The sequence below is a fragment of the Capra hircus genome, chromosome 10, assembly GCF_001704415.2.
Source record: "Capra hircus breed San Clemente chromosome 10, ASM170441v1, whole genome shotgun sequence".
In the NCBI taxonomy this organism is placed as follows: Eukaryota; Metazoa; Chordata; class Mammalia; order Artiodactyla; family Bovidae; genus Capra; species Capra hircus.
Genome location: NC_030817.1, coordinates 45,553,428 through 45,566,705, shown reverse-complemented (window position 1 = coordinate 45,566,705; position 13,278 = coordinate 45,553,428). Strand labels below are relative to the sequence as shown.

Genomic DNA, 13,278 nt, shown 5'->3' with positions numbered 1-13,278 from the left:
CCCCAGGTTAACCAGCTGTGTGCCCATAGGCAAGTTTCCTCACCTCTTTAACAGTGTTTCTTCACTTACAGAAAAAGACATACTATCCATTTCTACCTCCCCTGAGTTTTGTGGGATCACATGGGAAGGTTTAATGGAGGTGTTTTAAGCACTGTAAAACATGGTACAGGGGTAAGGTACAGTGATCATCCTTGACTAGGGACATCTGTTCTTTCCATGTTTGTATTAGGTGTTTCATATGCATGCCCAGAAGAATTTCCATAGGTGCTTGAGCTACCCACAAAGTCATAGACACCAACAAAGCTCACCTGTGTCCAGCAGGTTGTACTGGCCCCATCTCCCTCTCCTGGGCATCATCATTACCAAATAGTCCATGCAGGTGTTCCCTTCCCGTGTAAAGGCTGCCCTTGGCTGTATCAGTTAGAACTCACTGGAGTTGCTTTTCAAATTGTACTTTATACTGTGGGAAGGGTAAATTTGCTGCTTAAGAGCTGTTCCATCCCCAGAACAGCGAGGGGCTTGGCTTATAAAAAATATGCACAGGACAGTAACATAACACAAAGCAAAGCAGATAACATGATGATCCAGCACTCCTGCAGTCTGAGCTCTAATCCTGCAGTTGTGTGGCCCACCCACTGACTCTCTGATCTCCACAAGGTGGATGCCGGCCTGTTAAATGGGCTCAGGAACCTCCCATATTCACCTCCATAGTTGCCCCATTCTTGTCTTTTTGAAAAAATGTTTATTGGAATATAGTTGATTTACCATGTTGTTACCCATTCTCGTCTTACTGAAGTCTCTTCTATTTGCATGCTTCCTCTTCAAACGTGTATTGTCTTGTAGAGTTTACTTTAAAAGCAGCTTCAGCTTTCAAGAGACAGTGTTTGGGGGCTCAGTACACATGAACAGCAATGCCACCATCCCTGTTCGTCCAGGAGAGGTTTCCTCTCCATGGCAGGTGGGCAGTGAGAGCAGAGGGCTCACTCTGTATGTGTGCCCAGCTACTTCTTTCTTAAATAGTTTAACTAAGAAATAAGGGCTTCCCAGGTGGTGCTACTGGTAAAGAACCCACCTGCCAATGCAGGAGACATAAAAGACCTGGGTTCGATCCCTGGGCCAGGAAGACCCCCTGGAGGAGGGTATGGAAACCCACTCCAGTATTCTTGCCTGGAGAATCCCATGGATGGAGGAGCCTGGAGAACCACAGTCCACAGGGTTGCAGAGAATCAGGCATGACTGGAGTGACTTAGCATGCACGCACTAAAAAATAATTTACATACTATACAATTTACACATTTAAAGGGTGTTAAGTCAGTAGTTTTTAGTATACTCACAGTGCTATGCAACCTTCAGCACAATTTTAGAACCTTTTTATCTCCTCCCCAAAAAGAAAGCCTGTACCCATTAGCAGACCTTGCATTCCATGCCCCTCACTACCTACTCAGCCACAGGCAACCGCCCACTACTTTCAGTCCCTATGTATTTGCCCATTCTGGTCCCACTGCTTTTTTATCCCTTTTCCTACCCATGAAGTCCCAAGCTCCCCTGAGCAGGACGTGCAAGAAAATCCCTGCTGACTCGGTCAGGAATCTGGGTGGAATTTCAGTGTGTGTTTTTGCCCTCCCCGTGCACCCTGCTGGTCCTGGAGACCCTGGAGCAGGAGAGGAGCAGCTGCCCAGACCCTCCTCCAGCTCCAGGCCAGGCCTTCCCTGAGTGATGTGGGACATGGCAGGCTCACCTGTTCAAGGGCACTTGGCTCTGCAGGTTGTAGTTTTCAGCTCTGTCAGCAACCTTTAGGGGGAAGACATTGTGTTTCTAACAGGCCCCTGATAAAGTGCCACACTGTCTAGAGATGACAGTGCAGTTTCATGGTGCCCTGGAATCCCAGGCCTTCCCCTTTCTGCTCCCTGGCCCACCTCCCCTCAGTCACAATAGGACAGCAGACTCTTGAGCAGTTGTATGGAGGCGGAAAGTACATGGCTATAGTATAAGGACCCTCAGGGTAAAAGCCAGGTGTGACTGGGGAGCTGCAGGCATACAGTCTCCTTCCTCAGTCCCATAGAGGCAGATCACCAAATAAGTCAGATTTGAATCAGCCAAGCCTGGTTCTGTCTTGGCACCCCTCAAGTCCTTTCATCCTTCCTCTCTAGAGGTCTCCATCCAAACATTGAGGTCAAAACTGTTCTCTCCTCCAGTTGAGTCCCAAATTTCCTATTAAATGTCATACCTCACCGAGCTATTGCTAAAATTAAATAACGTCTCTAAAGTGAGAGACACACAGCTTATCCTTCACCTGACTCCATCCTCATCTTATTCTAGCGGATACTGTGGCTTCTTGGTCACTTGTTCGTTTGTACATCTACAACCCCCACCAAACACACACAGTTCTCCATATTCCTCCTTAGTGTAACTAAGATAAGTGAAAGTTTTCTAGAAGACCTTTTCAAATTGTCATTACAGCTTATGAAGTTCAGCTTTCTGGTCCCACCTAGTGATACTGTTCACTGGGCACACACGTCTCAGTCCCTTTCCTACTCCATCTGCAGGTGCTCTGCCCAGAGGTCTTCCCTCCCCACCGCCTGCCAGGAGGGAGAAGATGGTGCTGGCACGGGGATATTCTGAGACTAGAGGGCAGGGTGTCCGGGAGGGGGCCAGCTAGAGTGAACACTTCAACCCTCTCACTTCTCCAAGTGCCCACTTAGGACATAGAAATCTGAACTGTGTGTCTTCTCCCTGGAGTGATATTGAAAGCTCTTTACACACGTCAAGTCATAGGGCTGCACCCAGAAGGAACTGTGAAGTTTTTAGTCAAATTCCTACATTATTATACAGTTAAGGAACGTGGACTGGCCTAGTTAAGGGATTTAACCCAGCCATTCAACTAATTAATGACAGAACCAGAACCTAAAACTTTCAACAACTAGAGTGGTGCTCCTTTCAGAACCTTCCTCCCTTATAGACTGAGAATATAATGGACACCCTCAGTCTACTTGGATCCTTGGTGTACTTTCCATAAGTTCACACTGAAACATCCACTAGTGCCCCCAAGAAGACAGCCTCTTCTATCTATTGATAAATAAATGAATTTATTAAATAAATAAATATTTATTTGGCTGCACCAGGTCTTAGTTGCAGCGTATGAACTCTTAGTTGTGGCATGCAGGATCTAGTTCTCTGACCACAATCGAACCTGGGCCACTTGCATTGGGAGCCCAGAGTCTTAGCCACTGGACCACCAAGGAAGTGGTGGTCCTCTTTAACCCACAATTCTGTGCTATGTGAAGCAGCCAACTCTGGGACAGATATACCAAGAACCTCAAGAAGCAAAGTCAGACAATTTTCCTACAGTTTTAATGAAAAATATAAAGTACCTATTGTTCAAGGGCTCAGAATGCTTAACTGTTCACAGGGTCTGTGGTTGTTGCTGTTATGATTTTCATCTCTAAAGCTCATAAGTCTGAAGCCACTGTGAAGAATGTGATCCGGACTGTTTGCAAAACTGGACGGTGTCCCTGCAGAGCAACTACCTTCTCTTTTTGAGAAGCCAAAAGGATGGAGAAGATAAAATGGAAGAGTTACCATAGTGGCTATATATTCTAATAGACAGAGTATGGTTACCTTGGAAATTTTTTAACAGATAATATAAGACTTTGGACACCAGGAGAGATACTGCATGGGTTTACTCATTGACTCACAGGGCTTTAAAGCCTGCAGAGGCCTTAGAACTCTGCCTACTCATTGAAAGGATGCAGAAAAAGAGATTTAAGTGATGTGCCCAAGCTTATACCACAGGCTAGAGACAGAGCGAAGACCCAAACCTGCTGTGTAAATTCAGTGTTTACACTTGCATCTTGATCAGAGAAGAAAAGATCAGAGAATTAATTTGTAAACACCTAGAATATCTCCTAAGCGTTTGTCATTTTGCCAGTCATTTCAACAATCAGATCTTGTGTACATGCTAAGTTGCTTCAGTCATGTCCTACTCTGTGCAGCCTCATGGACTGTAGCCTGTTAGGCTCCTCTGTCCATGGGATTCTCCAGGCAAGAATATTGGAGCAAGTTGCCATGCCCTCCTCCAAGGGATCTTCCTGACCCAGGGATCAAACCCTTGACCCGCGTCTCTTACGTCTCATGCATTGGCAGGTGGGTTCTTCACTAGTGCCACCTGGGAAGCCCATAGCTTATCTTACCTAATGCTTATTCTAATCCTGAAAGGAAAGAAGGCCATTGTCCTCTACCTTGCAGCTGGGTATACTAAGGCTCTAGAAGACAAGTAACTTCCCCAAGATCACACATCTATCAGTGGCCACAGAGCTGGGACTTGAGCGTGTGTCCTGTGAGCTCAGGTTCATTTAAGAAGCTGTATTATAATTCTGTCTGGCTTTATAAATGTCTCTCAAACCCACATGTCTGTACCTATGTATTTTTTTGAATATGGCACAGCATATCTTTTTTTGTTGTAATTGTTAAACTATAGTTGATTTACGATATTGTGTTATTTTCAGGTGTACAGCAATGTGCCTACTTATTCCCAAACAAATTCTTGGCAGACTTTTGCACAGCTCAGTCAGCAGTTTAGATGTTGTAAAGTCCTTTGTTTCTTTAAATCAGGAAAATGGATATGTTGACACACAAATGCTTGGGTGACAGCTGATTCTAGGATGTCACTGTATACCATGTTTTATAAAGTATATTCTAAGACAGGGATTCTTCAACTTTGTATAGTGACGTTTGTCTCTAATTTCCATATGTTCTGGACCAATAGTTTTGATAATACAATAAAAAGTGTATTACTAGAACAATAATCACAGAATGTTGGAGCAATGTCAAACTGCCATAAAACTTTCTAATTGTTTATTCTCAATTTTCTGATCTTGCTACAGGTCAGTAACAGTTTATAGACCAGCATGGGTCTGGCAACCAGATTTTGAGAGACATGGTTCTAAGCAACACCATTCCTGAGAGAATCTCTGAGTAAAGAATTGCTTAATCAAATAAGTTTGAGAGCCTCCATAAGCTAGAAACCATCAGTGCATATTAGCATGTTTAATCTGAGAAGTCCTGCATTAAAGAAGCTTGCTTAATCATTAACTCAGCATTTCCCAAACTGCCTGACCTCAAAACTCATTGTTCATGGAATGCCTTTCAACATCTTTCAGAATTCATATTTCTTGAAATACCTTTGGTTCTCTCTTGCCAACTCTGGGCAAAGCATAGACCCCAGGCATGCCTGAAATGAAAGCTTGTCCTTTGCCCACGTCCTCATGCGTTGCCTTTAAAAAAGCAATTCTTTCTAATCTTGTGATACATAAAATCACTCTCTGCCTTTTACTGTCTTCCACACCTGGTTCTGTCTCCCACACAGTACTGACTGTAGGTGACCTGGCTCCCAGAGAAGATCAAAGTCACCTGAGACAGCCCCATTACACTTGGCCACTGCATCCTGCAAACACATCTACTTGCCCACCTTCATGGAGGTGACTTGGGATGAGTCTTCTTCCTCTTCAGTACTGCCTTTTGCATGTAATAGGAATCTTCTTCCCTTTAGTCCAGTTCTGTGATAACTACTCTATTTTTAGTGAAAACTATATACCCACTCAAAAATATAATTTTCTTATAAAACACATGCAATACTGTTCCCTAAGCAGTGGTTCCTATTGTCAGACTTTATTCCCACTTTCTCATTCTCTCTCTTTATCCACTGCACACTTTTATGGACCAATTGCTGGTTTTCAACCTTATATTAGGTAATCTCTGGGGCTTCCCTGCTGGCTCAGTGGTAAAGAATCCAACTGCCAATGCAGGAGATGCGGGTTTGATCCCTGGGTCAGAAAGACACCCTAGAGAAGAAAATGGCAACGCACTCCAGTATTCTTGCCTGGGAAATCCCATAAACAGAGGAGCCTGGCAGGCTACAGTCCATAGGGTCGCAAAAGAGTCAGACACAACTAGGCTGCTAAACAACAACAACAACAACATGTACCCTGACATGAGTTCCATGGAAATGCCAAAACATTGCTCTCATTTATACTCTCTTAACAGGTCTCACAACTATAATGCTATACACTCTTCTAGAAGCATGATTTTGTTTCTGTGGGCTGCTTCTCCTGGGCACCTCACTGAGGTTACACACTGACCTTCAGCAAGCTTTAGTCCACTCTTCACTCTATAGATATCTCTACTTTCTTATTCGGCCACTCCAACTTCTGTACAAAGCTCTTTCCAGATATAACCACACACATTTAATCACAGTCACCCCATCCAGTACCCATATGGGTACTGAGCTCCCCTTACATCCAAGCACTATGGCAGCCTGCCTTGGAGAGACAGAATGAGTTGGCCAGGCTCCTTGCCCCAGGAGAATCCCACTTCCCAGGTTCTGACAGAGTGACATTTGCAAGGCTTGAAAGCTCAGGGCAGGAACTTCCAAACTGCATTTCCCCAGAATTAGTATTGCATAAGACATAGACAGACAGTCTCTACCAGAGTTCTGGAATTAAATAAATTTGAGAACATAATTATATGTGCTAAACACATATTATGCATTTTGAAGAAGAGGCTATGTATAGTAGGTTTTTCTGAAAGTACTTGGCCTGCAAGCCATCTTTTCAAGTAACTCATGTTTGAGACAATATCATGCCTCTGATGCCATTTGGGAAAGGGTGCTCTGGAGTAGCTTCAGCCAAGTCCTTCCAAGTGCTAAGGACCACACTGAAGTCATTCAGTTACCCTGTGTGTGTGCATGCTAAGTCGCTTCAGTCATGTCCAACTCTGTGTGACCCTATGGACCTACCCCACCAGGCTCCTCTGTCCATGGGAATTCTGCAGGCAAAAATTCTGGAGTGGGTTGCCATGCCCTCCTGCAGGGGATCTTCCAGATCCAGGGATCAAACCCAAGTCTCTTATGTCTCCTGCATTGGCAGGTGTGTTCTCTACCACTAGAGCGACCTGGAAAGCCCTTGGTTACCCTAGTTAGGTTGAAAATAGATATCTCTTTGTGATTTCCCTTAGTTTTGCCTTTTGAATGATAAATAAGTAGAGTCTGCACCCGATGCTCAGTTATTTATTTTAACATAGGTATGTGTTCTGTGTAATTTAGTCCACTCTTCACTCTACAGAGCTCTCTACTTTCTTACTCGGCCAATCCAGCTTCTGCACAGGGAAGCGTCTAGAGCCCTAACGACTCCCAGTCTATATTCCTAATGCAGATCTCTCCCCTGAGGTCCAGGCCCCATGTATTCTGCCCTCTGCTGGACAGCCACCTATTGGAGATCTTTAACAGGATGTCCAACATGCACTTCAGATGGATTTGTCCCTCATAGAAGTGACAACTGCTTTCATAAAACTCATTCCTCCATCTGCATTCCTCATGGCCCCCTTACTACCATCCAATCAGAAGCCTAGGAGATGTTCTGAACTCCATCCTCCCAGCAAGGTTGTTGTTATTAATTCCTCTTGGTTCTCCCTTCCAAGAAGCTCTTAAATTTGCTTCCTATTTTCCATCTTCAACTGCCATTGTCTATCTTGGGGTCCTCATAACACTGATTTTCTAACTGGCTTATGCCAAGTTTTCTGAGAAACAGACTCTGAGACTTGCCTGCAGAAAGAGGGCTATGGAGATTAACCCTTTTTGAGTAGGGAAGGGCGTGGAGGAAGTACAACCAGGCAGATGGAGTTGAACTTTAACAAAGTTGCAAAAATTAACCTCATCCCATCCTACAGGGTACTCTGGAGCTGGATAATGCTTCAAAGTTGTCCCTACTAGATGCAAGGGTTTGGTGTGGAGGAGCCTTAAACCAATTCATTCCACCGTCTTCAACCTCTGCCCTCATACTCCCATCCCCTACTCCCCCAATCCCCCCCTGGATGTGTCTAGCCCCTCAGCTTCTCTCTGGGATGGCATAACCTTTGGCCAAGGGCAGTTCCCACCATGGATCTCAGCTGAGAGTCACCAGCATCTTCCAACAGGTGCAAGAATGAGTGTCCTAAAGGAGGTCAAAGTAGCACATGTCAGCATACATGTCCTGAAGTGCTACTTTCCACCTCACCACCCCCCCACAACACTGCCAGAGGGGGGTTTCTAAACTAAAATTCAATCGCACAGCAGCCTTACTCAAACCTTACCTACAAGATAATTCATATCTGATCACGGTCTATGTGTGAAGCCTGGCCCCCACAGCTTTCCTCCTTGCATGCACCTTGCTCCACCACCAGTCTCCTAACACTTATCAGTCCTTCACAAGTGCTACTCCCCCTGCTGCTGCTGCTGCTAAGTCGCTTCAGTCGTGTCCGACTGTGCAACCCCATAGATGGCAGCCCACCAGGCTCCACCGTCCCTGGGATTCTCCAGGCAAGAACACTGGAGTGGGTTGCCATTTCCTTCTCCAATGCATGGAAGTGAAAAGCAAAAGTGAAGTCGCTCAGTCATATCCGACTCTTAGCGACCCCATGGACTGCAGCCTACCAGGCTCCTCCATCCATGGGACTTTCCAGGCAAGATTACTGGAGTGGGTTGCCATTGCTGGGAATGACGTTTTCCCACTTTCTCACTAGCAAACTCCTCTTCATCCTTTAGGGCCTAGCATAAGTATCCTTCTTGTGTGATGCCTTCTTTAATATCCTCAAGCAGAGATAATATCCTGTAGGCTCTTGTCATACTCCTGCAGTTATTAGGTTACATAACCATTAGATTGACTTCCTTAAGAGAAAGGCTTGTGTTATATTCGTTTTTGAATGTAAGTGAATGAATCAACCAGCCGCGCGCATCAGTATTATGTAAAGATGCGTCTACTTGGGTTGACACAAACTAACTAGACTTGACTTTAGTCTAGTCAGCTTATTTTTTCAGGGACTTAATCTGGTTGTCCAGTGAAGGCTGTGGGTTGCCTGAGGGGAAGGACTCTCTCACTTAGTTCAGTATATACAGCTCAATGCTCTGAGGGAGTTGGGTGTCTAATAAATCTTTCCCATTATGTAGATGTTTTCTGTCATGGTGGGCAAAGGACATAGCCAGTGATCTATGGAATGTGTTATAAAAGGTACCAGAAGGCCTGACTAGCCTAAAATCTCTCTTTCATAACCGAGGACATAAAAGAGAGGCCTCCCATCATGTCCAGGCTTCCCAGGTGGCTCTCTGGTAAAGAATCTGCCTGCCAATGCAAGAGGCATGGGTTCAGTCCCTGGGTATGGACAATCTCCTGGAATAAGAAATGGCAACCCACCCTAGTATTCTTGCCTGGGAAATCCCATGGACAGAGGAGCCTGGTGGGCTATAGTCCATGGGGTCGCAAAAGAGTCAGACATGGCTTAGCAACTAAACAACAATCCCTCGTGTCCATTCTGAAATTCTTGTTCTAATATTTCCTAATATATTGGACCTGTGGTCCCTGGAGTGAGGCAAATGCACTCCGGGGCCTGAGTAAGCTGATTCAACTGTAGAAGAGAATTTCTATATCTATTTACGTTACTTTACCCCTTTAAAATTTTCTATATTTTGTGTTTGCTTTATAATGTCTGTAACACAGTTGTATAGTGCATATCATGTATAAAGAAATAATATAAGGGAATGTAATACTCAAAACATTCTTTACTAAATAGCACATAATTAAAAAAAAAAAACTTGGAGACTCCCAGATTGCACTCTGAAGACTGGAGGCTTTTTCAACCTGTACCCAATAGCTTTTTAGCTGCTCTGACTGCTCAACTGATTTGTGCTAAATGGACACCTAAAGCTTTTGGGGAATCCACCTTGTGGAACAGCAGGGTACAAAAGGTAGGGGCAGGCTGAAGGGCAGGGCTAACTGGGGAGAGCACAGAGGCTGCACCTAGCCAGAGGCGGTGAACCACCTAGTAAGGAATTAGGAGCCTGGAATACAAAAAGACGGGAGAGGGAGCAGGGGACAGCAGTAGGTAGGGCAGCCGGCCACGGCGACAGGAGAGAGAGGCAGGCCCCATCGCCACCGGGAAGACGCCCTGTCTGCCTTTTGCTGTGGTGCGAGTGTACACCTTACAGAGTGTACTAGCAGCTGTGAAGATGACCGAGGCTGCTCCGGAACCTCTACACTGGGTGGGCGGCAGGGGGAGTGGGGGCGGGAGTGGGGGAGGTGGCAGCAAGGGGCCGGAAACTGACTGGGATTACAGCACCAACCCTTGCTTAAAGGTGAAAGCATAGCCAGAGAGCACTGTTTTCACTTCAGTTGCATGGTTATGTGGGGATGGCTGCGGGGATTCATTGATGGGGTAGGTGGGCAGGAGAAGGAGGGGAGGGGATCGTTAGCAATTCAGTGCCCCTTTGGCAGGTGGAAGCTACTGAGCCAAGTTAGCTGAGAAACCGGAGTATGGCATCTGAGGTGAGGAGACCCCAATCCAGCACCAAACCCTGGGGACCTGAGGACCACATTGGGATGATGCACCAGAATAGCTCTAGCAGCCACGAGGCAGCTTCATGATACAGGAGCTGCCTGTAGGGGCATGGGCAGGAAATGGGCCTTCTTGGTGGGAGGTGAGGCGAGGGAAGAGGGCAACTCCAACAGCAAGATTCTTGTGAAGAACAAAAAGGAGGCACAGGGCTAATGTCACGGTTTAGCCCCAGTGATGATGAAGTGCACTTCATCCCGGCTCCCCAAGTCCTGATTCCACCTAAGAATCAGTGGAAAACTGTTTGATGGGCATGGTAGGACACTATGGAGTTTTCTTACATACTAACTCTTTCCTAGTTTGTTTCCTAGGAAACAAAAACAATCAGAAGGGGAACAAAGGCAATACCTTTTTATTTGGCTTTTAGACCCTCAATTAGGTTCTTAGTACTCCACTAGCAGCAGACCGTAGATGCTTTGAGGGCAACACCCACTTCTAGGTGATAAGACTGTGTTTGTGAAGCCCTCTAGTTAACGTTAACTTTTACGTACCATTTCATATATTCTTACCACAACCCAGTAAGGTAGATGTTCTTACATCTACTTTACAGATAGTGATAAACCAAAAAAAAGTTCAAATAATAACTTCATCTATCTAAAACCCAACATTCCACAGATGAGTAATCAAGGTCCATACTCCGTTAATTGATTTACCACCAGCAAAACACAGATACTCGTCAAAGCCAGGACCCATGCCCACTACTCACAAAACTCTATCTCCTCATCATTCTCCATGCCTTTGTTACACTTCCCTCCCAGCCCATGATGGAGGTCAGCAGATAGAAAGTGGCCGTGAGGAATGCCTAACAGATTGAATGGGCTGGGCCTTTCTACTCTCGAGTCTCCCAGCTGGTCTGTTCTAACAGCGTCTGTGTCTCTTTGCAGCATGCAAAAGGAAAGAGCAAGAACACGGGAAGGATAGAGGCAACACACCCAAAAAGCCCAGGTTGGTCTTCACTGATGTCCAGCGTCGAACTCTACACGCAATATTCAAGGAAAATAAGCGTCCATCCAAAGAATTGCAAATCACCATTTCCCAGCAGCTGGGGTTGGAGCTGAGCACCGTCAGCAACTTCTTCATGAACGCGAGGAGGAGGAGTCTGGACAAGTGGCAGGACGAGGGCGGCTCCAATTCAGGCAACTCATCTTCATCAAGCACTTGTACCAAAGCATGAAGGAATAACCACGAACTGAAACCTCGGTGGAAAAGCTTTAAATAAAAAGAAAAAAATTTTTAAAGACCAGGACCTCAAGATAGCAGGTTTATACTTAGAAATATTTGAAGAAAAAAAAAAAGTGTTATTTATAGTCCAAAGAAACCAAAGACATAGCTCACCTGCATTCTAACTTTGTTCGGAGACACACACTTCAGCCAGGTGACAACTTGGCAAGAAAAATTATGAGCGGGAAGGCACCACTGGATCTCACAGCTTCAGTCCGTGATCATCCTCGCTGTGCTTGGCTCTCTTGTGGTTTGGAGCATAGTGATTTTGAGCCATTGAGTGGACACCTTTAAGATCAGACTTTCTCATCCACTCCACCGCGCCATGAAGGTGTATGGTGTCTCAGTACTGTGTGTGGGTGTGTGCGTGAATACACCCACACGTACACATGCACACCACCACCACCAATACCACCACCACCAGTGGTTAGGGACTTAGGCAGGGCTGGTCTTCAGGAAGGGTTGTGCTATAGGAGTGCAACCAACATAGTGTGGGGTTGTCTGAGTTCATGGGATTAGGAGCTTGATTTTGCTCAACTAGCCTAGCGTTTGAACCTGCCAGGCCCACAACCTAAATGCAGATTCAAACCCAGCAAAGAAATTTGAATGACACCTAAACCAGTGCATTCTCTTTGTTTGTTAAGGAATGTTCAGATATTTTTTAAGAAATGAAACAAGAGTCCATCCATTAAAGAAAGAAAATCACCTAGGTACCAAAGAACACACTTAATATTATAGTGCAGGTATTTTATTGCAATGATTTTAATAACCAAAGCTATTTTTACACAAGATACTATGTAAAGTTATACGTATGAACTGATCTAGCTGTAATACACATACCACGTAGAATCATGACTATTGTTTATGACTCTTGAAGCATTTGAAATATTAGTTTTCAGAACTGGCAAGAAAGAATGTAGCTTCAGGGAAGCAATTTATATCATAACAGAGAGGTCAGTGCAGTATACACGTACATCCATATGGTACATTCCCTTTTGGGATCTATAAATGTCACTTAAGTAAACATATAGACATGACTCCATGCTCTGTTCATAGCTGAGAAAACCTGGTGATTCTTCCGAAGTAGGACCCATTTGCAAACTTAGAAAACTTAAGTTTAACAGAACAGGTAGCTAAACTAGAAAATTTGTTCAAAGTCATTCTTTTTGGTAAAATGCCACTGAATGAAGCACCCCATACTTAGGTAAATTTGACTAAAATACCTATTTAAATTTGACACCAAATACCTATTTAAAATACTTTACAAACACACAAAATAAACAGACCAACTTTATTATTAAAATGAACTATCTAGTTCATTATATTCTGAAAATATAATCGAGCTGATTTGATTGCCATTCTCAGACATTTTGTGACTTGGACACCAATAAAAATAACAGGTGCAACCGAGAGATTGTGGAACTGCATAGAGAAAGCAAGAATTCTAGTGGAAGGTAAGACCTTGGGTTCCATAAGTATTAAGCTATCTATTTCACTAAGCATAGCCTCCAAAACATACTACATTCTTTCTTGCTACTGCATTAAGCTGGAAATTTTGTAACATAGATTCCACTCTCTAATAGGGACAGGTTAAAAACTAGACCTGAAAATTTTCCAAATACAAAATTTTAAATTTCTATT

General features: G+C 44.5%; 1 protein-coding gene across 1 annotated transcript in view; it reads left to right on the top strand.

Moving 5' to 3' along the window:
• Nucleotides 1–11,633, top strand: part of ONECUT1 (one cut homeobox 1) — a 31,685-nt gene extending 20,052 nt beyond the window's left edge. Inside the window, exon 2 of the mRNA XM_018054224.1 lies at nucleotides 11,301–11,633. Within this exon, the coding sequence (XP_017909713.1) occupies nucleotides 11,301–11,590 (290 nt within the window). The 3' untranslated portion in view covers nucleotides 11,591–11,633. The remainder of the gene's footprint in view (nucleotides 1–11,300) is intronic.